The sequence below is a fragment of the Oncorhynchus clarkii genome, chromosome 8 (assembly GCF_045791955.1).
Source record: "Oncorhynchus clarkii lewisi isolate Uvic-CL-2024 chromosome 8, UVic_Ocla_1.0, whole genome shotgun sequence".
NCBI lineage: Eukaryota > Metazoa > Chordata > Actinopteri > Salmoniformes > Salmonidae > Oncorhynchus > Oncorhynchus clarkii.
The window spans coordinates 31,117,316-31,140,215 of NC_092154.1; the positions used below are offsets into that span (position 1 = coordinate 31,117,316).

General features: G+C 45.0%; 1 protein-coding gene across 1 annotated transcript; it reads left to right on the forward strand.

Annotated features, from left to right (window-relative positions):
- Positions 1 to 3,665: 3,665 nt before the first annotated feature.
- On the forward strand, positions 3,666 to 19,752 carry LOC139415263 (calmodulin-1). Its single transcript, XM_071163232.1, has 6 exons — positions 3,666 to 3,839; positions 8,449 to 8,479; positions 9,327 to 9,470; positions 14,382 to 14,488; positions 15,016 to 15,151; positions 18,718 to 19,752. The coding sequence occupies exons 1-6, from the start codon at positions 3,837 to 3,839 to the stop codon at positions 18,744 to 18,746; spliced, it is 450 nt and encodes a 149-aa protein (XP_071019333.1). The 5' UTR covers positions 3,666 to 3,836; the 3' UTR covers positions 18,747 to 19,752.
- The last annotated feature ends 3,148 nt before the right edge of the window (positions 19,753 to 22,900 follow it).

Consider the following 22,900-nt stretch of genomic DNA (forward strand, 5'->3'; position numbering starts at 1 on the left):
TTCCATGTATGATTACTCTCATTTCCCTCCGTGCTCCGTTTAGTACAGGTAGTGTCACGTAGTCAGTTGTCCTAAAGTTTGGTCTTCATTGGAGAAGCCTGCAAATCTAGGCTAGAGTAGAAGTAGTGTTCTATAGCATACAGTCTGCATCATACCCACGTCTGGGTTCCATAACTGGTTCATCAGCCCCAGTAACAATCTTTCTATGTTTATTTTGCGGTAAATTAATCCCGTTGTATTTATTCCGCTCAATCACCATCTTCCAGTAGTATTCAGACTTCAGACAGCACTGTACATACTGTTTATACAGATGCCCTGTTTCTTCATAGTCACACTTAAGGGATATCACTCTATTCCTCTTGCAGAGGTCTGTCTGATTCCCAAGACAGAATAACGGAACTAAGGAGGAGGATGCAACCATTGTCCTGATGTTGAAACTATTGTATCTCTCCTTACTATCTCGCTCCCCTCTTTCTCTTTGCTTAAAAGAAGACCTCCATTAATAACAGGAATGTTCCAGTATCTCCCGCACACGACGTCTTTTAGGAGCCACCCCAGAAGCAGTCACCCGGACACACATCTAAATAGTCCCTCACATCACTTCTGTCTGTTTTAATAGGAAGTGTAGTATATCGCTTTGATATTAAAAAAGACATGTTATACACGTGCGTGCACACACTGGAACAAATCAGCTCCTCCGAATCCTTCTGGGCCTCTCAGAAGCTACTCATTTCCAATCCCCATTTCAGTGATTCTCCCCTATGTTCACCTCTTTTCCAGTACACTGAGTTTAAGAGCACAAATTAATCTGCTTTTTGTGTGCCGTTGCGCAGCTGCAGTTCATTTGACACGTGAGACGCAGAGACGCAGCATCGATTTAATTCCTCTTGATGTGGGGCCATGTATAACTTTGTATTCAGCAGAACGCTCGCTAGCCCATACAGTTTCCTTTTGGGATTGAGTGAAAATGCCGCACGCAGCCCTGATCACTCTCCATGTCATCCCCCTTATCAACTCTGTCACGCAGTTCAACTGCAACGCAGCGCACATTGCAGCACATTCAGCAAACCCTAAGAAAACTTTAAATCAAGCGTGGCGTATAGTAGGGCCAGAGAGACAGGATAGGAAGGAGGGGAGAGGAAGGAGGGGCGAATTGTAATGAGCCATTTGGCCTGCCAAGGATAACATCTGTTGAGGATGTGTGAGCCACACCACGCATGCCGGTATTAGAGACTGTTGGTAGTTATAACTACTGGTTATTACTGTGTAATAAAACATATGTAATGTGGGACTGTCATATAATAATAAAGACTAACCTTGTTTCCATGTTCTGGTACATATTTATTCTAATTTTACCATTGAACTGAGATTTGATTGACAGGCCCACTGTTGACCTTTCAGTGATGTCTCAGTCAACTGAGTAGGCAAAGATCCTGGACATATCTGAGGACTTCTCTTCATTGTCATTGACTTATAATGTGTTGAGGGTGACTTTAACAACCTCCGTTGCAGGCAGAGACTTCTTAAAGACTTCATAGATTATTCAAATACTTGAATGTTCTGACAGACAGAAACCGATCGGGTTTGCAACTGGATTTCTCTGTGGCCAGAGGGAGAAGCATTCTCATCATTCACCACTAAGTGGCGCCAACAGTGCGTGTTTTTATAATAATCGCACTGACAAAATAAACTGGACGTGAGAATAGGCCATTCACAGTTCTTGGACGAATATCGCATCAAATCTGATATTTGTTTTCATCAATCGAACCCAATCATTTACCCAATTAAAAAACGACTGTAACCTATGCTAAATCCTGAAATAGCTTTCCTTGAAAACATTTTTATATTTAGCCTTATCAACTCTTTATCAAAGCAACAAATACAACATACTGTTATGAAGGCAAAACTGTTCAAATCAAATGTAGAGAGCAGTGTTGCAGCTTTAGCCCAATTACATTTGTTTACACCGCCGCAACCATGCTCCACTCTTAAATTTCGCGTGCATTTAGAAATACTTTCTAGTAGGTTGCATATCATCCAATGAAAATACTTGCACCTCCCAGCATCGAGTCTCAGCAGCATGTCAGACCGATAGATCCTCTCTTCTGTCATAAAATACTAACATTTCCAAAGCTTTCAGTAAACCATAATTACATACCCATCTAGAACAAAATCTACAGGATTAAAATGTGCCGTTTGGACAAGCGACGGCCCTAAATCGCATTTGTTTTAACTTTGTTATATTTATGGGATTTCCATCAAGCACTACTGCCTGGTGCAATGCAGATCCGACCTAGCCAATAATTGTGGCCCATACATAGTGTGTAATATTGCGGGTCTGCTCTAACCAATCAGAGGCAGCGTCACATAACAGCGTTGCAAAATTCTCCAGCGTCAACCAGGTAGCGTCTTCATACACCAGTAGTATCCTTCCGCTGCAGTGAAATAGTTCAATGTCCAAGTTCCGTGCTGCTAGAGTAGAGATCTAAGTTTAGTTAGATTTTATGGCCTTTCGATTTTATGGCCCTACAGTATCATAGATGGTCATAAATGATATTAATGCGGAAAGAAGGTCTCTATTATTCACTGACATATTTACTGTAGGGTGATAAATTATGATTTAGCAGCAAAATAACATTAAAGGGTGTTTGGAGGTTCGACTATCATCTATCCTCATGCTTGAGTGGTCGTCAACCAATATGGCCACAGGTATCTATTACTGAAGGAAAACATTTATAGCTAAATGGTTATTTAGACTTGGATGAGATGTGCCTATAATGTATAGCCTATAGTAAAAATAACACAAAGTGGCCTATCTACAATGACCCTGATGGTGTTTAGAATGTTCTTGGCTGTTGTTGCCCCCGGTGTATGGAGAGTTGCACCTGCTAACAGATCAAATGTAGGTGTCATATGCTTCGTAAACAACAGGTGTAGACTAACAGCGAAACGCTTACTTACGGGCCCTTCCCAACAATGCAGCGAGAAAACATTTGCAATAATTGAAAAATAATAACACGAGGAATAAGTACACAATGAGTAACGATAACTTGTACCAGTACAGAGTCGATGAGCAGGGGTACGAGGTAATTGAGGTAGATACTGTATGTACATATACTGTCTGTAGGTAGGGATAAAGTGACTAGATAACAGGATGGATAGTCAACAGTAGCAGCACCGTATGTGTTGAGTCAATAGAGTTAGTGCTAAAATGGGCAATGTTGCAGATAGTCTGAGTTGGTGCATCGGTATGGCTTGCTGAGCGGTAGCAGAGAGAACTGTCTATCTGTCCATGCTACACCGGAGGCTGGTGGCACCTTAATTGGGGAGGACAGGCTCATAGTAACGTCCTCCACCTCAGCAGCCTCCTGTGCCAATGGCGCAAATCATCATTGAATTGGGGGATGTGCACAGCAGGGGTGTATTCATTACTGAAACTGTTTCCTAACGGACGCAAACAGCAAAATTAGAGTTTTATTGGATAAAAGGTAGGTTCCTCCCCGTTGCTTTTGCTTACGTTAAAGAAACGTTTTGCAACAGAATCGGCGGAATGAATACACCCGATGCCTGCTGCACTACAGTATGCTACAGTAGAGGCAAGCTGTGCTGTGATTGGCGTGTCTCCGTCCTGTAGCGGGAGGGGCTTAAGGTTAGCCAATATCTCCAGTTGAAGAAATAAGGAAGTGAGTGAGCAGGCTGGGCTAGTGTCGCGGAGGGATACATAGTCCCCATTCTCACCACCACGGCGACACACCTCCATCCCGCTGGAAACTCCATCTAAGGAACGAGCACACTCGTTCTCTAGTTCATAGACAATCAGCCCAGATCCATCGAACATGGTATGTATTATTATTTTTTTTTGTATTCATTTTTAGATAATTTGTCAATGCATTTAATGCCACGATGTAATGGGAAATGGAAGAGGGTCAAGGTATGGGGAAATCCACAATTTTGCTTTTCATTCATATAGGTTTACAGCATTGTATCTGGCCGGGAATTAAATTAGGGTGATCAAAAAGCTTGCTGTTTTGCAACTGTTCTATAATTGCACGGGATATGTCATCTTTAGTCTTAAGAGGGCGAGTTGATTCTATTTGGAGGAACATTTTCTAGGGCGATATAACCGCTGAGTTGTATATGAAGAGGATGTAACACAAAATGGAGCGGGATTCCGCGATAACTGCGCAATTCTTACGGCATAGTAGTTGGCTCGATGGCTATATCGGGGCATGTTGCTGGCTCGACGCTGCACGGTGCAGATTTTATTCATTCAATCAGATTAATAGCTTTGGGATAACTAGCAAGTTGCTAGACGATTACAGCATAATTCTGTAGCTAAAGTGATTACATTTCCGAGTATATAGTGTGTTGGCTGGAATAGGAAAGCGCACTGGCAAATTATGGGGTAACGCTGCACTCGTAAAGAGTTGACAAGCGCTTTTACCTATGATGCTGCTTCATGTCTCAACACGTTTTATTACTGGGCAATCTAGTTATATCAACTCGTATATGCTACCGAATAGGTTTCATCCCATTTGGAGGAAAATGAACCCATTCCATGGATCGCTATTAGCTGCATTTTTCCATGTTGCATCATCGCGCTCTGTCTGATGGACCAACCATAATGCGAATTGCAGCAATAAATCGCCTGTGATCCGCAACTGAAATCGCCCGTCTCCCTCAAATGGGGGAATCTGAAAAATTGAAACATTTTATACAATTCCGCCCTCTGGTGTTCTACAGTACAGTCGTTACAAAGTTTCGCCTTCAAGCGCCGTTTATCTCGCTGTAACTCCGCCTGTTTAGGTTGTCTTTTGCGTTCTTAATGGTATATGCAAATGCGATGATTGTCGTTTCATCGAGTCGCAGAAGCTCTCTGTCACAGAAAAACCTACTTTGTAGCCTAGACGAGAACATCAACAGCTGTTCAGCCTTGGGTCTGCTGTTTTAAAAAAATATATATTCCTTCAAATGCAGAATAAAGTATTTGATGTTTAATGTCATTCTTATTACATCATTTAGCAGCAACAAAGTTATATTTCATGGGAATTATTGTGAGGCTAAATCACAAATGTGTTTCAAACTTTACACTTGTATAACTGTCAACGGTCCAACAGCTCACACACAATTTCCATCTGTCGAAATTGAGTTCATTCGATTGCATAGAAAGGGAAAGGGCGATACCTAGTCAGCTGCACAACTGAACGTATTCCAACCCGACATGCGTATTCTACATTTGACCCCAACCCCTCTGACTCATATAAAAAGCATCTCTCAGATGTCACAGAAAGTCATCCAGTGGAAGTCATGAAGCCGGGTGTGTTGAAGGGAAACGTCTCTCCCAATCAATATATTGATGATCTATTGATTACCAGCCCTATGGCTCATTCATAGCACTAGGGGAGGCAATAGAAATGTTTCTCTGTGCGATCACACATCTATCCCATATGGTATTGAACTGCTGCATGTGGTAGGTTTCCTGTTGCACGCCAGTGTAGTAGTTGGAGTATACGTTGCACATCGCCCCTTTTGAAAAGTTGAATCCGTGAGTACGCCCCTGTGTAGGCCTACCATACACGCCAACATAATACAACTATTGAAGTGGAAACCGTGTATCTCTATTCAGATGGAAGTATCAAGTAAGTCGTCCTGTCCCTATCCTGTTCCAGCCTTGTTTGCTGGCGCATGTTTGGTAACTTAGAAGACATCTGATCCAGAGCATTGAATCATTTATCTGCTTGGCAGGTGGTCCTGGCCTGGATGAGTCGACCTGTGAACTGCTATCAGGGTTGTGTTCATTAGGCACCAAACAGAGTGGAAAAACTAAGAGGAACTACCTGGGCTCATCCAATAAGAAATGCACATTTTTGTTTTCTGTTGCAAAATGTGTATTTTATTTTACTGTGGGTCCTAATGAACACAACCCAAAACTCAACCCACCAATCATGCCCATATGGTGCCCTAGACTGGTGTTGATGGTGACGTGCCCCCCCACCCCACCCCCCTCTCATCTTTTGTCCAGACTGAAAGAGAAGAGGGATTCAACACATATGAGCTCAAAAGCTTCCCAGTATAAATGTGTGTCTGTGTGCTCATACATATAGTGTGTCCCTGGGGAGTAAGAGTTTCCTTTGTTATGAGTCATATTCATACACTTTAGGGGAAGCAGGTCCATATTACTGATGCCACCTACTCTCTATTGTAGGCTACCCTGTAAAAATGTAGACTAGAGATGCTCGGATAATACCTGCCTGCCTTGTAAAGGATGTTTAAGAAGAGTGATGGACTGCATAGCAGAGACCAGCCAAACTAGTTTCTTCTGTAAGCTACTCCGGTTGTGTAGCCTAAAAACAAACATCAGAACAATAGGCTACCTGGTGATGTTTGAGAAGAGAAAGAATGTCATTTGTCTAGTGAACTAACGAGTCCTGTCTCGTCCCATGCTGTGGTTGGTCAGTGGGAGTGGTTGTCCCACTCATTCCAGAGAACCTGTAACAGACAGGAACCCCTCCACCCACACCCTTCTCTCTCAAGCTGGCCTGAATGCTTGCCCAACAACACCCTCACTACCATAGGAAATAGTGACTCAGAGGGAGTTTCCTGGGCACAGACGTGTGGGTGTGTGTGTGTGGCGGGTGGAGTGGTTCTGTGTTGTGTTAATTCAGTAGTACTTTGCTGCCTACCAGCAGGTTGATACATCCACCAAGCCCCTGTTGCCTTCCAGCTAGACTGGCCAAGAGTGAGAGGGCGCCCCAGAGGGGAAAGGCCTGTATTAGGAGTGTGGGCCTGGTTCCAGGCAGCCCCAGTGATGCCAAGGGAACGGAAGGGCTGGAGAAGGCCTGGTCGCGCAGCAGCACGGTGAGGCCCAGCTGTCTGGGAAACAGCCACAGGAGTTCTTCCACTGTACCTACCTGATGCCCCGCCCTTCACAGAGGGAAGAAGAGACCGATGACAGAGAGAGAGGAATAGGAGCAAGAAGGATAACAGGAGTGAGGGACGAGAGAAACATGAGTTGTAGGGCGGGAAGAGAGGCCGTGGCCGTTGTCCATTCGTTCATTAACCCCACCCGTCAGTGTAAAATCATTTATCTCAGACATTTCACAAATCTCGCAGATGGAGGGAACAGGGAGACCAGAAGGAGGAGGAGAGGGGAGAAAAGGCTATTGTCTGATGCTTATTGAATCACGTCAGCTAATTTAATTTAGCCTGGTGAAGTTAACCATCACACTGGACGTATCAACCAAGGCCACCGATGTAGCACCAGAGCCATGTAGAGACTATTTTGCTATCAGCCTGGTTTAAAGAGCATCTAAAAAATGAAATCATGTCATTTTGAGGTCTAGGCCTTCCCCCGGTCGTCTCCATTACTTTGCGTCTGATATATCCTAACCTACAGACTTGCGCTAGGAAAGAACCTCACCCATCATACACACTATGGTATAAGGAGTGGCCTTTGCACATGTCCATTTAATATGGTTGACTGAGACAGAATCAACACTATCGTGGTCTGTGTTTGGTGTTGTAGTTACACAGACGTCTATAAAGCCTACACATATCTACTGTACTGTAGGATATCTGGTCTGCTTTGGGACAGAACTGAACTGGTTGCTATGTGACTAATTCACAGGAAACCTGGTGATGGAAACGAAGGGCATAGAGGGAAATGCCAATTAGTGTGTGTTCCTGTTTTTCCCCCTGCCAGCAGCAGGCACTCAGCATTACATCAGTGGTTTGTTGCCGTAATCATAAGCATGTTTTGCCAATCTGGGAGGGTACCGCGGGATTTACCATTTACACACACACACACCAGTGTTATAAGACCTACGGTGCTGTTGCTGTGTGTGAATATTTGTTTGAAACCTGAGGCCTTGTGTGTGTGTGTGTGTGTGTCAAGACTTCATCCATCTGTGGGCCCATTGTAGGAGTGCTGCCAAGTCATTACACACACACACATACACACTCATTAAAGTGCCTCTGACTCACCAGAGTCATTAAATAGGGCTAGCAGAGAACAGGGAACATGCTGGGAGGGAGTCAGGGAGACCAGATCAACTGAACACACCCCTACAGCCGTTTTAGAATTTTCAGCTAACAGCAGGCCAGGGCCAGTAGGCACAGAACAGGTTCTTCTACCTGGGTAGTGTTCAGTTGGAAGAAAAACGTTTAGAAACAGACGTGGTACATGACCGTGGGCCAATAAGAGAGAGCACTCTTTTTCTGATTCAAAAACATGTTTGTGGCCACTGAAAATGACCCAAGGTAGTCTCTGGAACAAGGTGGGGGTGGGGGGGGTCTCTTCCCTGAACAACGTCCTCACTGTGGGGTGTTGGGAAATCATGGAGGCAGGCGACAGCCTGGAGAGCATGACTAAGTCGTTTGGTATTTGGGATTTAGCGACTGAGTGAATGACTGTTTGTTTGTTTTTCTCCCTCAATGTTTGACCCTCAGGCCGATCAACTAACAGAAGAACAGATTGCAGGTAGGAACGACTGAGTAATCCCGCTCTCTAGCATGTTTTAACACGTTTGACTAATTCGTGAACAGTACACACACACATTACATATATATATATATATTTTTTATTTTATTTTATTTTTTTATTTAACCTTAATTTAACTAGGCAAGTCAGTTAAGAACAAATAATTTTTTCAGCGTCGGCCTACCCCGGCAAAACGCGGACGACATAGAACAACATACTGCAAGGGGAAAAATACAGGACTTTATTTTTTCACTGTCCATTGACTTCAGCCATGTTCTTGTCTGAAATAGGTGGAATGAAATATCATCTTCTCATTTGATGTGTGTGTGATTTGGGCCAGCGCTAACTAGCTAGTACACTCTGTTATTCTCCTCAGTTAGATCTATAAACCCCTGGGTGGCTAATTAGCCAATGCTACTGGGTCCCAGGCTAATTCGGTCTTGTCTTCAGCAGTATACTTCAAACATCTTACTCTGGGGGGGTGGGGGGGTTTCTTATGGCCCTTCAATATTAAAATCCCTTAGATCTGCCTGTATATTGATTTGAACAAGTTATCAAACACCATCACGTCTACACTAAACCTCCTAAAACACAGACCTTTTGGCTGTAGGCCTCTCTTGAACTACGTCTTACAAACTACTAATTATCTGTCTATATAAACCCTTTACAACCTCCCTTAAGTCTATCCTAATGTAAAGTGTTACCCATCCCACAACCAAAGCTTGAGCCACAGCCCAAGAAGCCCTGACTGAGTCTGTGACCCACCCACCAGTAGGAAACACTGACTTCACCATTGAGACTTTACGTAACCCCACCTTTCATTCTCCTTCCCCCCCCGTCCTCGCAGAGTTCAAGGAGGCGTTCTCCTTATTCGACAAGGATGGCGACGGCACCATCACGACCAAAGAGCTGGGCACCGTGATGAGGTCGCTGGGACAGAACCCCACAGAGGCGGAGCTGCAGGACATGATCAATGAGGTCGACGCCGACGGTGAGTGAAACACATGAAGCTGGGTTAGGCACACCCGATTGGTTAAAAACAAAAATGGGGAAGTGACGTTCAGACGGGGGAAACTTGGGCAAACACGTGAGTCATCAAAAGGCGACGAAACCTGTAGTCATTAAACTGACCGTGCAAGTGCATTCTGCTTTCATCTCCACGTATTGGTTTAGCACGGTCTGTCCCCTTTAGAGTTTAGCCTATACAATTGTTTGGGAATGTGCCTTCAGCAGTTCAGTCACTCACTGCCTGTCAAACAGTCCCTCGGTGTCTTATGACTTCACTGTTACCTGCCCGAAGGCCAGGCAGATTACTGTCAGTGTCAGCTTTTGCACTAAGAGCACTATGGTGAGTGACAAGTCTTCAAGACCCCTGTCAACTTATCAACACAACTGTCTCCTGATTAAATAGATATGGCTGAATCAACTGCGACTCTTGAGGTTTAATCCCAAATTACACACTGTTCCCTTTCCAGTGCACTACATTTGTCCAGGGCCCATAGGGGGAGCCATTTGGGAGACACATTGAGCCAGTGAGAATGAGAGGTGATCATGGTAGGAGGCTGTGTCCTTGACTCTTAACGATGTTGGAAATTAAACCCGTCAGTCGTCTAGGCGACCAGGCATGGCCACCTATACCAAGATGATGCCCTGTCAGCGTAAAGGGTTTTGGTAAATGGGACCTTATCAATTGCAGACATATTGCTCGATCTCACCACTGTTTGGCTCGGCTCGCTGTATCTATCCAAAGTCCCCGCCTCTCTCTGTTCTCTGTCCTGTCTAGTTATCTGTACAGCATTTTTGCTCTGGTTTAGGCAATCTGGGTCAGACAGCGATGAAGCTAGTAATGGAAAATACAACTAATTACATAACCTCTGTTCTGCGTTTCGCTCTGTACATTCAGTATCTCTTCTCTCCTTTGTAAATTCAGTACCCTCATAGTGATGTCAACAGCAGGGCCACAGCTTATTTACTAAACAAGCAGAATGGATGCCTGAGGGAGAGAATGAGGTTCGCTTTACCCCAGAGAGGTGTGCTGTTGGTCTCTGAGAGAGGAGGAGGTCTCTTGTTTGGGCTCTGAAGTGGTGTTTTGTGTTGCCCTATCATTGGTTCTCCGGGTTTGATCCCTCCTCACCAATCTCTGTTGTCCCCGTGTGAAAAATATTTGGACTTCATTGGTTTCAATGGAACATTTTGCATGTTGTCTTAGGGGCTGGTCCGCCTTGCCTAGGAAAAGCTATGGGGAAATAGTACTAGCATAAGGAATGAATGTCCTCATAGACCGTAGAATGAGTCTTCCTCCTATAGTTTGCGTGAGCAGTGGCTCTTATATACAGTATAATCGTACCATCTCCCACTCGTTCCCTCTCCTCCTCATCTCCATCTTTCCCACCCACTCCTTCTCTCCTTCTTGTACTTCAAGACCGGCAGAGTCGGGCCCTGGAGTCACAGCCAGCTCTCGCTGCAGAAAGATCTCACCGGGTGGTTCTATGCATACTACAGGACTCCACACTCTCATGCTCCGGGTGCATTCTCAGAGGACGTTCTCTTGAGTTCATCCTTGTGAGGACAAGAGTGTGGAGAACGCTTAAAATATTAGATTTCAGAAGCACTCGCACTCCCCCTGCTGCCTCACGCTGCACCTCCCCATTCACTGAACGTTTCTTCCAGCCAGGACAATGGCAAGAATAGAGACCAAACAAGGTACACGCAAAGCAAACAATTTACTTAATTATTATCAGCCAGCTATGTGAATCGGACTTACCCATTCATGGAACCTTCTTACAGTCAGAACCAGTGGCAAAAGAGACGAAACAAGATGTACACAGAGCAAACATTTTACTTCATACAGAGCCTTCAGAAAGTATTCACACCCCTTGACTTTTTCCAAATGTTGTGTTACACACAATACCCCTAATGTCAAAGTGGAATTATGTTTGTGACATATTTACGAATGAATTAGAAATGAAAAGCTGAAATGTATCGAGTCAATAAGTATTCAACCCCTTTGTTCTGGCAAGTCTAAATAAGTTCAGGAGTAAACATGTGCTTAACAAGTCACATAATAAGTTGCATGGACTCACTCTGTGTGCAATAATAGTGTTCAACATCATTGTTGAATGACAACCTCATCTCTGTACCCCACACATCCAATTATCTGTACGGTCCCTCAGTGGAGCAGTGAATTTCAACACAGATTCAACCACAAAGACCAGGGAGGTTTTCCAATGCCTCGGAAAGAAGGGCATCTATTGGTAGATGGGTCAAAGAAAAACAACTAAACAGACATTGAATATCCCTTTGAGCACGGTGAAGTTATTACGTACACGTTGGATGGTGTACCAATACTCCCAGCCACTACAAAGATGCAAGCAGCTTTCCATGAGGCCAATGGGGACTTTAAAACAGTTACGGAGTTTAATGGCGGAGAACTGAGGATGGATCGTTGGATCATAACATTACTCCACAATACTAACCTAAATGAGAGAGTGAAAAGAAGGAAGGCTGTAGAGAATGCTTGTTTACGAGGTTGCGTCCATATTTCTGTGTATGCTTTCTTGTCGACGCATGCTTAAAAATATGTACAAAAAGAGTACGTATTCGAGATATGTGCTCCGTTTCGCATACTTTGATTTGGACTTCTACTCCGACCCTTGCGTGCTCAGAGCACGGTAGTATGCATTTTCAGAAACAGCCATAGTTCCCCTTTGAAATTCACATTTGTTATGGATGAACGTGTATTTCAGAGGGGTTACAGGGTTAACTCCGCCTGCTTCCAGGGTTAAAACAGAAACGACTCAAAGGGTTAAGTTTAGGTATTCATTCCCGAGTGCTTAAGGTTAGGTCTGTGTTTCGGGGAAGGCTTAAAACAAAGACCAACTATTCTCACGGCATGCTAGAGCATTTAGACTGCGGTTTGCCCAGTAGACTAAGCAGCACGCTCCGGCTCCGAGCATCACGTGATCGAGCCCAGTACAAAATACACGTTTGTATTTTTTTTGTGAGTGCCGAGGAAAGCATATCGACGTTCCCGGGACCTTGTCAAACGTCCGAAACTGCTGTCTGTTGCTAGTGATCAGGCTGCTTTATTACTCCAGGCCTCCTCTTCCTCTGGATTGTTCTTTCAGGCCCTGCCTGGCTGCAAAGGGGCTCATCACACACACACACACACACAAAGGCTGTCTGCTCTCTGATTGGGGCTCCCCAGTGGCATGTGTTCTTTTTGATGGCTGCTGTGCTTGTGCTGCTGGCCCGGCCAACAGTGTGTGTGTGTTTGTATGCGTCTCTCCGTATCTCGTCTTTCTGTCTATGTGCGTCTGTCTCTGTGTCTCTCTCTGTCTCTCTGTGTGTGTCTCCATGTTTGTTTGTGTCTCTGTGTGTTAGGTCCTGAGATCACTAGCCCGCGGCCATTAGATCACCATCTGCCTTATCGCATTATGCTCTCTACTCTGCTGTTGTTACAGCCCTGCTTACAGGGAGATCTGCTCTTCCCTGGTTAATCCCAGTACCACCAGCCCCACCCATCCTCCGCTCACACACACACACACACACACACACACACACACACACACACTACTACATACGAGGTTAATCCAGCGGGTACTCTGACCTCTCCTCTGACCTTCCCCCTCTCTCTGCCACCCCAGCACATCCCAGCTCCCTCTCTTGCTGAAAGGCACTCACACACACACACATACACATACTGCACACACACACACAGCATATGTTTTACTATCCTTGTGGGGACCTAAAATTGTTTTCCATTAAAATCCTATTTTCCCTAACCCCAATTCTAACCCTACCCCCCACCCCACACACACACACACACACACAATCCTCGTACAGTAGTATATCTCAGAGCCTATCCCCCTCCCCGTAGAGAACCATTATAATCCCTGGGTAATCCCAACCTAACAGGCTACATGTTCTGGATCTGATCCCAGATCCCACCATTGACACCAACGTACTGTATGTCAATCCCATAGAATAGGCTGGTTAGAGCCTATGTCAGGGAAAGGGTTGGGATCTAACTGCTGCCACCAACATCCGACCATCCTCCACCCATTTCACTGTTGGTCAGAGGCTGTGTGGGAGAGATTCCACGGCTGCCACCAACGTCCATTCACCCACCACAGATGAACCCACACCACAGGAGGCTGGTGGCACCTGAATTAGGGAGGACGGGCTCATAGTAATGGCTGGAATAAATGGAACGGTATCAAACACATTAACCGCGTGGTTTCCATGTGTTTGATGCCGTTCCATTCACTCCGTTCCAGCCATTATTATGAGCCGTCCTCCCCCCAGCAGCCCCCTGTGACCCAGACATCCTGTGAGGCCTGGTTAGAGAGAAGGATTAGAGATGGTTAGAGGCTATGTCAAGGTGGAGGAGGCGGCAGGCTCCTTGGTCCCTGACTCCCCAGGCAGAGCGAGGCCCTCTGTCAAGGGCAGATGAGAGGTGATTTTTATTTTTATGGGGCCTGTCCAGCATACAGTAGGAGATGTCTGAGGATGGATTCTCCCTCTTCCTCTGGTCTCTGTAGCTGGACATCTACAACCTCCTCCCAGGGCTACCCTGAGGTATAGAGGAAAGACACCCAGTCTAGTACTAGGACACTGTCCCGTGTGTACTGCTTTTTATAGAAGTGAATTGAGTTGTATGCAAGGACATAACAGGTGATTTCACAAAGGCTTTTCAGGGTCTTTCATCATCATAGAATGATGAAGAATTGCTGGTCAACAAACAAGCCTTTTTATAATTTACACACAGTTCTATATATATATATATATATATATATATAGATATATATATATATATATCTCATCATCATCATCATCATTGCAATGAACTAAACCGGGTGTTATAATGAACTAAACCGGGTGTTTCCTATCTCCAATCCAGGCAATGGCACCATTGACTTCCCGGAGTTCCTGACCATGATGGCCAGAAAAATGAAGGACACAGACAGTGAGGAGGAGATCCGTGAAGCCTTCAGGGTATTCGACAAGGTAAAGTACTGCATGTTTACTATCTAACACATCCTCGGCGAGTAATCCTCAAATGACAATTTTGCTTTGTAATGAACTAGTAAACAGTCGTCTTTCATAAGCTCTATCCACCTCTGATAAACACACCGTCTCAACTGCCAGTTATGGTGACGCTGCACTCTTAGAAAGAAAGGCGCTGTCTAGAACCTAAACTGGGTTTCCGGCTGTCCCCATAGGAGAACCCTTTGAAGAACCCTTTTTGGTTCCAGGTAAAACCCTTTCCCTAGAGGGTTCTACTTGGAACCAAAAAGAGTTATCCTATGGGGACAGCCAAATAACTCTTTTCTTCTAAGAGTGTATATATATATCATTAACCATCCAATGGGGATTTGATTCTCTGTTCATTGCCTAATGGGGATTCACCTCTCCACTCATCATTGCCCAATTGGGATTAGCGTCTCTTTTTTTTTTTTGTCCTGATTGCTCCCCAATGGGAATGCCTTTCCGTCTATTCTCACCCAATGGAATTTCTTCCCTTGTGTCTCCAGGACGGAAACGGCTACATCAGCGCAGCAGAACTCCGTCACGTCATGACAAACCTGGGGGAGAAGTTAACAGACGAGGAGGTAGACGAGATGATCAGAGAAGCAGACATTGACGGAGACGGACAGGTCAACTATGAAGGTAAGAGGACAGACCACCTAGCCTTGTATGCTTAACCAGCCACATGTGGCAGTGGATATTATTGGTTAATATAACGGAGATGAACTATGAAGGTAAGAGGAGGACAGTAGTTGTTCCAGGTTAGCTCTGGGTAGTGTTCATTGGGTCACAAAACGGAAAATGTTTCAAAACATTTTGCATGGAAAACAGAAATTAGTTTCTTATTAGTCTAGGAAGTCCCTCTCTGTTTCAGTACGTTTTCTTCCATTTGGTACCTAATGAACATGACCCTGTACAGCAGGCATAACCAGCTACAGTGCCTTTAGAAAGTATTCATACCACTTGATTTATTCCTTATTTTGTTGTGTTACAGCCTGAATTCAGCCAGAAGTTTTGGGGGGCAAATGTATTGATATGGAAATATATCAAATTTACATACGTATTTACACCACTTTGCTGTGACACTCCAAATTGAGCTCAGGTGCATCCAATTTCCTTTGATCATCCTTGAGACGTCACTACAGCTTGATTGGAGTCCACTTGTGGCTCATTCAATTGTTTGGACATGATTTAGAAAGAAACGCACCTGTCTATTTAAGGTCTCACAGTTGACATGTCAGAGTAGAAACTATACCCCGAAGTCCAAAGAACTGTCCGTAGATCTCCAAGAGAGAATTGTGATGATGCATATATCTGAGGTATAAAACATTTTTTTTGTCTTAAGTTTCCAAGAGCACAGTGGTCTTCAACATTGGGAAATTGAAAAAATATGGAACTTCCCAGACTCTGCCTAGAGCTGGCCGTCCAAACAAACTGAGCAACCTGCCTAGAAGGATCTTAGTCGGGGAGGTGACCAAGAGCCCAATGACCACAATTACAGAGTTCCTTGTCTGAGATTGGAGAACCTGCCAGAAGGACAACAGTCTCTCTACAGCACTTCACCAATCTGGGCTTTATCGGAGAGTGGCCAGACGGATGCTACTCCTGAGAAAAAGGCACATGGCAGCATGCCTGGTGTTTGCAAGAAGGCACATGAAAGACTGAGATAAGGCACAATAGTCTGTGGTCTGATGAGACAAAAATTTAACTCTGGCCTGAATGCAAAGCCCTATGTCTGGAGAAAACCAGGCACAGCTCATCACTCGTCTAACACCATCCCTACCGTGAAGCATGGTGGTGGCAGCGTCATGCTATGAGGATGCTTTTCAGCAGTCGGGACTGGTAAGGATAGAGGGGAACAATGAATGGAGCCAAATACAGGCAAATCCTTGATGAGATCCTGCTTCAGAGTGCAAATGACCTTAGACTGGGGAAAAGATTTACATTCCAATAGGACAATGACCCCAAGCATACAGCCAAAGCAACGCTGGAATGGCTTCAGAACAAGAATGTGAAAGCCCTTGAGTGGCCATGCCAAAGCCCAGACTTGAATCCCATTGAGAATCTGTGGAATGACTTGAAGATTGCTGTTCAACTCTGCTCCCCATCTAACTTAACAGAGCTTGAGAAAATCTGCAAGGAAGAATGAGAGAAAATCCAGATCTGCAAAGCTGTAATCGCCGCCAAATGTGCTTCTACAAAGTATTGAATACTTATGTAATTGAGATATTTGTTTCATTTTCAAAAATGTCTAAAAACATGATTTCACTTTGTCATTATGGGGTATTGTGTGTGTAGATGGGTAAAAAAAAAATATATATATATATATATATTTATTTATATATTTATTTATTTATATTATATATATATATTATATATATATATATATATATATATATATATATATATATATATATATATATATATATATATATATATATATATATATATATATATATATGACTTATCATTTTTTTTATTCTGGCTGTTACAGAACAAAATGTGGAATAAGTCCAGGGCTATGAATACTTTCTGAAGGCACTGTACAGGCATCAGTCAGTCTTATCCCTGTAATCGGCATGTAACAGACATGTTAGAGGTATAGCCCCGGAGCAGGCTTGTAGCAGCCCCGGAGCAGGCTTGTAAGCAGCCCCGGAGCAGGCTTGTAAGCAGCCCCGGAGCAGGCTTGTAAGCAGCCCCGGAGCAGGCTTGTAAGCAGCCCCGGAGCAGGCTTGTAAGCAGCCCCGGAGCAGGCTTGTAAGCAGCCCCGGAGCAGGCTTGTAAGCAGCCCCGGAGCAGGCTTGTAAGCAGCCCCGGAGCAGGCTTGTAAGCAGCCCCGGAGCAGGCTTGTAAGCAGCCCCGGAGCAGGCTTGTAAGCAGCCCCGGAGCAGGCTTGTAGCAGCCCCGTAGCAGGCTTGTAGCAGCCCCGTAGCAGGCTTGTAGCAGCCCCGGAGCAGCCCCGGAGCAGGCTTGTAAGCAGCCCCGGAGCAGGCTTGTAAGCAGCCCCGTAGCAGGCTTGTAGCAGCCCCGTAGCAGGCTTGTAGCAGCCCCGGAGCAGGCTTGTAGCAGCCCCGGAGCAGGCTTGTAGCAGCCCCGGAGCAGGCTTGTAAGCAGCCCCGGAGCAGGCTTGTAAGCAGCCCCGGAGCAGGCTTGTAAGCAGCCCCGGAGCAGGCTTGTAAGCAGCCCCGGAGCAGGCTTGTAAGCAGCCCCGGAGCAGGCTTGTAAGCAGCCCCGTAGCAGGCTTGTAGCAGCCCCGTAGCAGCCCCGGAGCAGGCTTGTAGCAGCCCTGGAGCAGGCTTGTAGCAGCCCTGGAGCAGGCTTGTAGCAGCCCCGGAGCAGCCCCGGAGCAGGCTTGTAGCAGCCCCGGAGCATGCTTGTAGCAGCCCTGTAGCAGCCCCGGAGCAGGCTTGTAGCAGCCCCGTAGCAGGCTTGTAGCAGCCCCGTAGCAGGCTTGTAGCAGCCCCGGAGCAGGCTTGTAGCAGCCCTGTAGCAGGCTTGTAGCAGCCCCGGAGCAGGCTTGTAGCAGCCCCGGAGCAGGCTTGTAGCAGCCCTGTAATGTTTCTAACATTAATGTGCACCACAGATTTTGGTGGCTGTATCCATCAATTGTCCCATTAACAATCACCCGCATTAGAAAATGCATTTAATTTAAACTTCACGATATCAGCAAAATGCCTGCGATAAGTGACCGGTATGGTCGACGTCGATCATTTTCAGTTTTCTACCCAGTTTTCTACCCTCTTCCCCTTCACCCACTGTCACTCCTATTCCCCACAAGACACTGCGCTCATTCTTTTAGAAGGAGCTGTTGACACAATAAACAGTCCATATGTCTTGGCTGGAAAGCGCCCTACTTCCTCACTCTCTCATTGTGCCATAAAAAGCATATGTAGTCTAAGCATTTGAAAGCCTTCTCTTTTATTTTGGTTGGACGTCATTGTGTTGTTTTCACAGTGCAGTGACTTTTTTTAATCAAATAAGCTTAATGAGATGAACATGAAAGCCGTTTGGAAACGGGACACTAATTAGAATGATTTGCATTCTGTTCCTCCACTGCTTGATTAAAAAAAAATGTATAAACAGTTTCACAATTTAGCAGGTGACTGCCTCGCCTGGCGCTTTGCCAATGGGGCTTAATGAGCTACAGTACGTTACTTATCTTTGTCTTTGTGTTCTTCTCTCTGTCTCTCTCTCTCTCCTTTCAACAGAGTTTGTACAGATGATGACTGCAAAGTGAAGCTCGGCCAACCTGCCTTGTCCCCTTGTAGAAGACGATAAAAAAAGATCACAAGTTATACTTACCTCTTGGGAAAAAAAAATGTTCATTTATTCATACTGTTTCTGTATAGAAAATAATTGAATGTTAAAATAATATATCCTTCTGTCCATCTACACAGAGAAACCAAAAATCTACAAAAAATATCTGCATGATATGGTTAGTGACTGACCCCCCCCCCCCACCCCCCAAATAAGATGAGTTTAGCATCAGTACTTCAAAGACGCATATAACAACCTTGTAATAATTACCTTCAAACTGAAGCAAGGCATTTGGAACCCCTTCCAAGTTCCATCCATTTGCTGGTGATGTTTGGGCTGGCCATCTCTCTTTCTCTGTCTCTGTCTCTCTCTCTCTCTTTCCTGTTCTTCATGCATGCAGCTTGTGACTGGAGCACTCCCTCCAGCCAATCCGAGCGTGCTGATTCCACAGGGGTGTCGTTGGTATGGTGTCGTTGGTTTGGTACAGTTTTTTTTTGTATTTGGGGAGGAACCCTAGTGATATGGTATATGAAAGGATAGGTTTATAATTCAAGCAGAAAGTGGAATGGAACTTACTTGTATGTTAGATAAAGTACATTTTCAAAATGTTTGGCATGTGTTTGTTTTTTTACGTTATTTGGACGGCCATCTTAGGTATTTGTGCGTCCCTGCCCTGAAGAGGAGGGATATAAAAAGTCTTACGGCGGAGCTTTGTTTTTTTTTTGCTGAGATGGAGTGTTCCTCTTTCTGACATTAAGGGAGATTCACTGGCCTTCACGTTATTTCTTTCTTCTGTTTCCTCGACTCGGACAAGAGTGTGGCGGAGTTGTTGTACTTTGTATATGCAGTATGCATTCTGTAGGTAAGAGTTGCAGCACAAGAGTCTTTTCAACTGTTCGTCTGAGTTCAGTTTACATTCATTCCAAGTTGTAAATGCTAGTCTTTCATTTTTTTTTTTTCAAATAAAAAAAAGACCATGAACTTAATCGCTGTTGTTGTGTGTTTTATAGGATGCTGCTGAGATGTCATTTTGATGTCATGTGACAGTGATTTCGAATCCATTGTCAAATATCAACTGTGATGATACTACATCAAAAATAAGGACACAGTATGCATGTCTCTGACATAGAAGACTGAATTATAGTCTTAGCTTATGCAATTACTCAAGATTACCATGTTGTACACTATCGACGTCGTTCGATTTAGCCAAACCATAGCCCAACCAGTCGCGGCAACATTTGAATATCTGCTCCTGCTCTGTCAGCAAACTCTAGCTAGCTAGAGGTTTGGGGGGGAAAGGGGAAAAGACACCACTGTTTGCGTTCTCACTCAGCCATAGATAAACATCTATGGCTGTGCTTCTGCTCTCTGTTGCTAGGCAACAGCGGCATGCTGTTACTAGGATGTTAGGGGTTTGAAAAATGCAGGAGGGAGTTTTAATAGGCCTCAGCTGGAGAGAGAAGCTTCCATGATGTAGCCGTGTCCTAGTAAGGCCAGGCTAAAACCGGTCGTCATGTTTCAAACACCAGTATGGGAACGTGGTTGACCACTCTATGGTGTTTACCTACAAGTCCATGAAGACGGAACCACATTGTCTGACTATATTTGGGTCACGGTTTGACCATATTTGGTGAGGAGTAGAGTTTTGGCTGTCTGTACAGTGTCCACCCTTGGCTAGCCCAGCTCCATTCTGACCTTATGTTTTAGCGTTTCCCTCGGTACTGATAGGAGAGCCAGAAGCACATGCTTCTCCACACAGCTAACATGCACATGTCATCCTTTACTATTAATGTCATATCTATATAGGGTCGTTGCATAATGTTTGTGTGGTTCTGTGATCGATAAATCGCATCTCCAGGCATTGTAAACACCTTTCATATGCGCAGTCATATCTCGTGATGAAAACGTTCAACGGGAACCCTTTACCCTGTGGAGGTACTCTCACCAAAGAAGCGCTCACCCTCGCTGACATGGAACGCCACAAGGACAACCAGCCGTAAAATCAATTGAGGTTGACAACCCACCTTTAGCCCATAGGGACCAGTTAACCAAAGGCTCCATTTCAGGGTCGTGTTTTGCAACCTGTCAGCCATTCACGCTCGTGGTTCGCTCGATGCTAGTGGGGGTACCTATAACACACAGGACTGTCACGCTACTCTAAAGTCCAATACTGATTGTGGACAGGTGGGGTACTGACAATACACGCCATTTAGCAGATGCTTTTATATGAAGCGGCTTACAGTCAGTCAGTCATACGTGCGTCCATTTTACGTATGAGTGTTCCGTGAACAAAACCAGTGGGCGTGACAATGAACAATACCCGACTACTGACAACCGGCCAATGAGCCGGAGCACCGCAGCAGCCAATAACTAGACTCCACAGACGTACATGGTTGAAGTGGAGGGCGGAGGAGAAGAGAGACCAGACTTCCCCTCTATTCTTGTGTGACACTGGTGGGTTACACACGTACACACTGCATACCAGTAGGACCTCCCCTATTCTCTGTAGTAACACTGGAGCCCCCCAGGGGTTAAATTAAGAACGTCAATATTTTAGGTGTAGATGAAGCAGCACTTTGCGGTGGCAGTGGTAGTAAGGGGAGAAGCACTGGCCAGGGAGGGAGAGACGGAGCAGGAGAGATCACATATCACAGCTGCTACTGCGGGAAAGAACTAGACACACTGATGAGACAGGCCTGCAAAGTGTGTGTATTGGTGGTGGGGGGGCACTTATCTCTTTCCGCGTTCACACCGACTCATAGGATCCTGCCAGGAGTTTTTCCTGATGGCATGAACTGGCCATAAACTGAACATCTCCTGGCCTATAATGATGACTGCAGTATTGGTGCAGTCTTACAGAGCTGAGCCACAGGGTTCTCTAGTAATCTATCACCTAGCTGTACAGCCCCTTTTATTTCCTAGTCATCCCAACCTATAGCCTACTGAATCAACCTGTGTGTCTTTTCAGCTTGGGTCTGTCTCCATCTCTCGCTCTTTCTCTCTCCATCTCTCTCTTTCACTCTCTCTGCAGAGCTGGAGTTAGTACCACAAGGAGCACCCTTCATCACTAGGGCCCCCTTCTCTCTCCATCTCTCTATTTCTCCATATATCTTCCTCTCTCTATTGCTCTCTCTCCATCTCTCTATTGCTCCCCCCTTCCTGTCTCCCTACCCGTTCTGTTTACAGCATTTTTTGTTTTTACTCTACCCCATCAGTCATCTCTTTCATTTCTATTTGATTTCTTCAGTCTGGTTTCGTCTTTGTGGGTTTTCCTCGTTTCATTATTCTCTCTCCCTCCATGTACCTATGAGACAACACTCTGATCCATCTTTGATTGTTGGGCAATATTACTACAGTGTCACGACAACAGGGCCTCTGAACTCAATATTCACAGACGATAATATATGATTCCCTCGCCAGGCCAGGCATTACAAATAACCTTTAATAATGGGTGGACTGGCAGAACAGGAACAGTTTGCTCCCTTCTAACAGTGTGTGTGTGTGTACGTATATATGTATGTGCGTGTGTATGTGCAAGAGTGCAGGCATAGATCAGCCCGGCCATCTATGGCTGCTAGTGGCGTAGAGTCTCAGTCCTGTGGGGCCCACCTGCATTGTAGAGCCCAAACATTGTGTAGCTAACTCAATAAACAACACTGTAACAATACATTGTGTAGCTAACTCAATAAAAAAACAGGCATAGCAACACATTATGTAGCTAACTCAATAAACAACCCTGTCACAACAATACATTGTGTAGCTAACTCAATAAACAACACTGTAACAATACATTGTGTAGCTAACTCAATAAACAACACTGTCACAATACATTGTGTATGTAAGGATCTGGGTGTAGCTGGTGCAGAGGAGTCAGGTGCAGGACAACAGAGATGAGTAACACAAGGAACTTTACTCAAAATGTCCAAATCCATGAAGTAATACCAAGCCCACAAACATCGGACAGAACTTACAATAAAACAATCACGCACAAAAACCATGGGGAAAACAGAGGGTTAAATAATGAACATGTAATTGGGGAATTGAAACCAGGTGTGTAAAATAAAGACAATACAAATGGAAAATGAAAAGTGGATCGGCGATGGCTAGAAGGCCGGTGATGCCGACCACCGAACG

Coding starts and splice junctions, on each gene's coding strand:
- LOC139415263 (XM_071163232.1), top strand. Junction 8,480..9,326: donor AACAGAAGAACAGATTGCAG/GTAGGAACGACT, acceptor CCGTCCTCGCAG/AGTTCAAGGAGGCGTTCTCC. Junction 15,152..18,717: donor CGGACAGGTCAACTATGAAG/GTAAGAGGACAG, acceptor TCCTTTCAACAG/AGTTTGTACAGATGATGACT.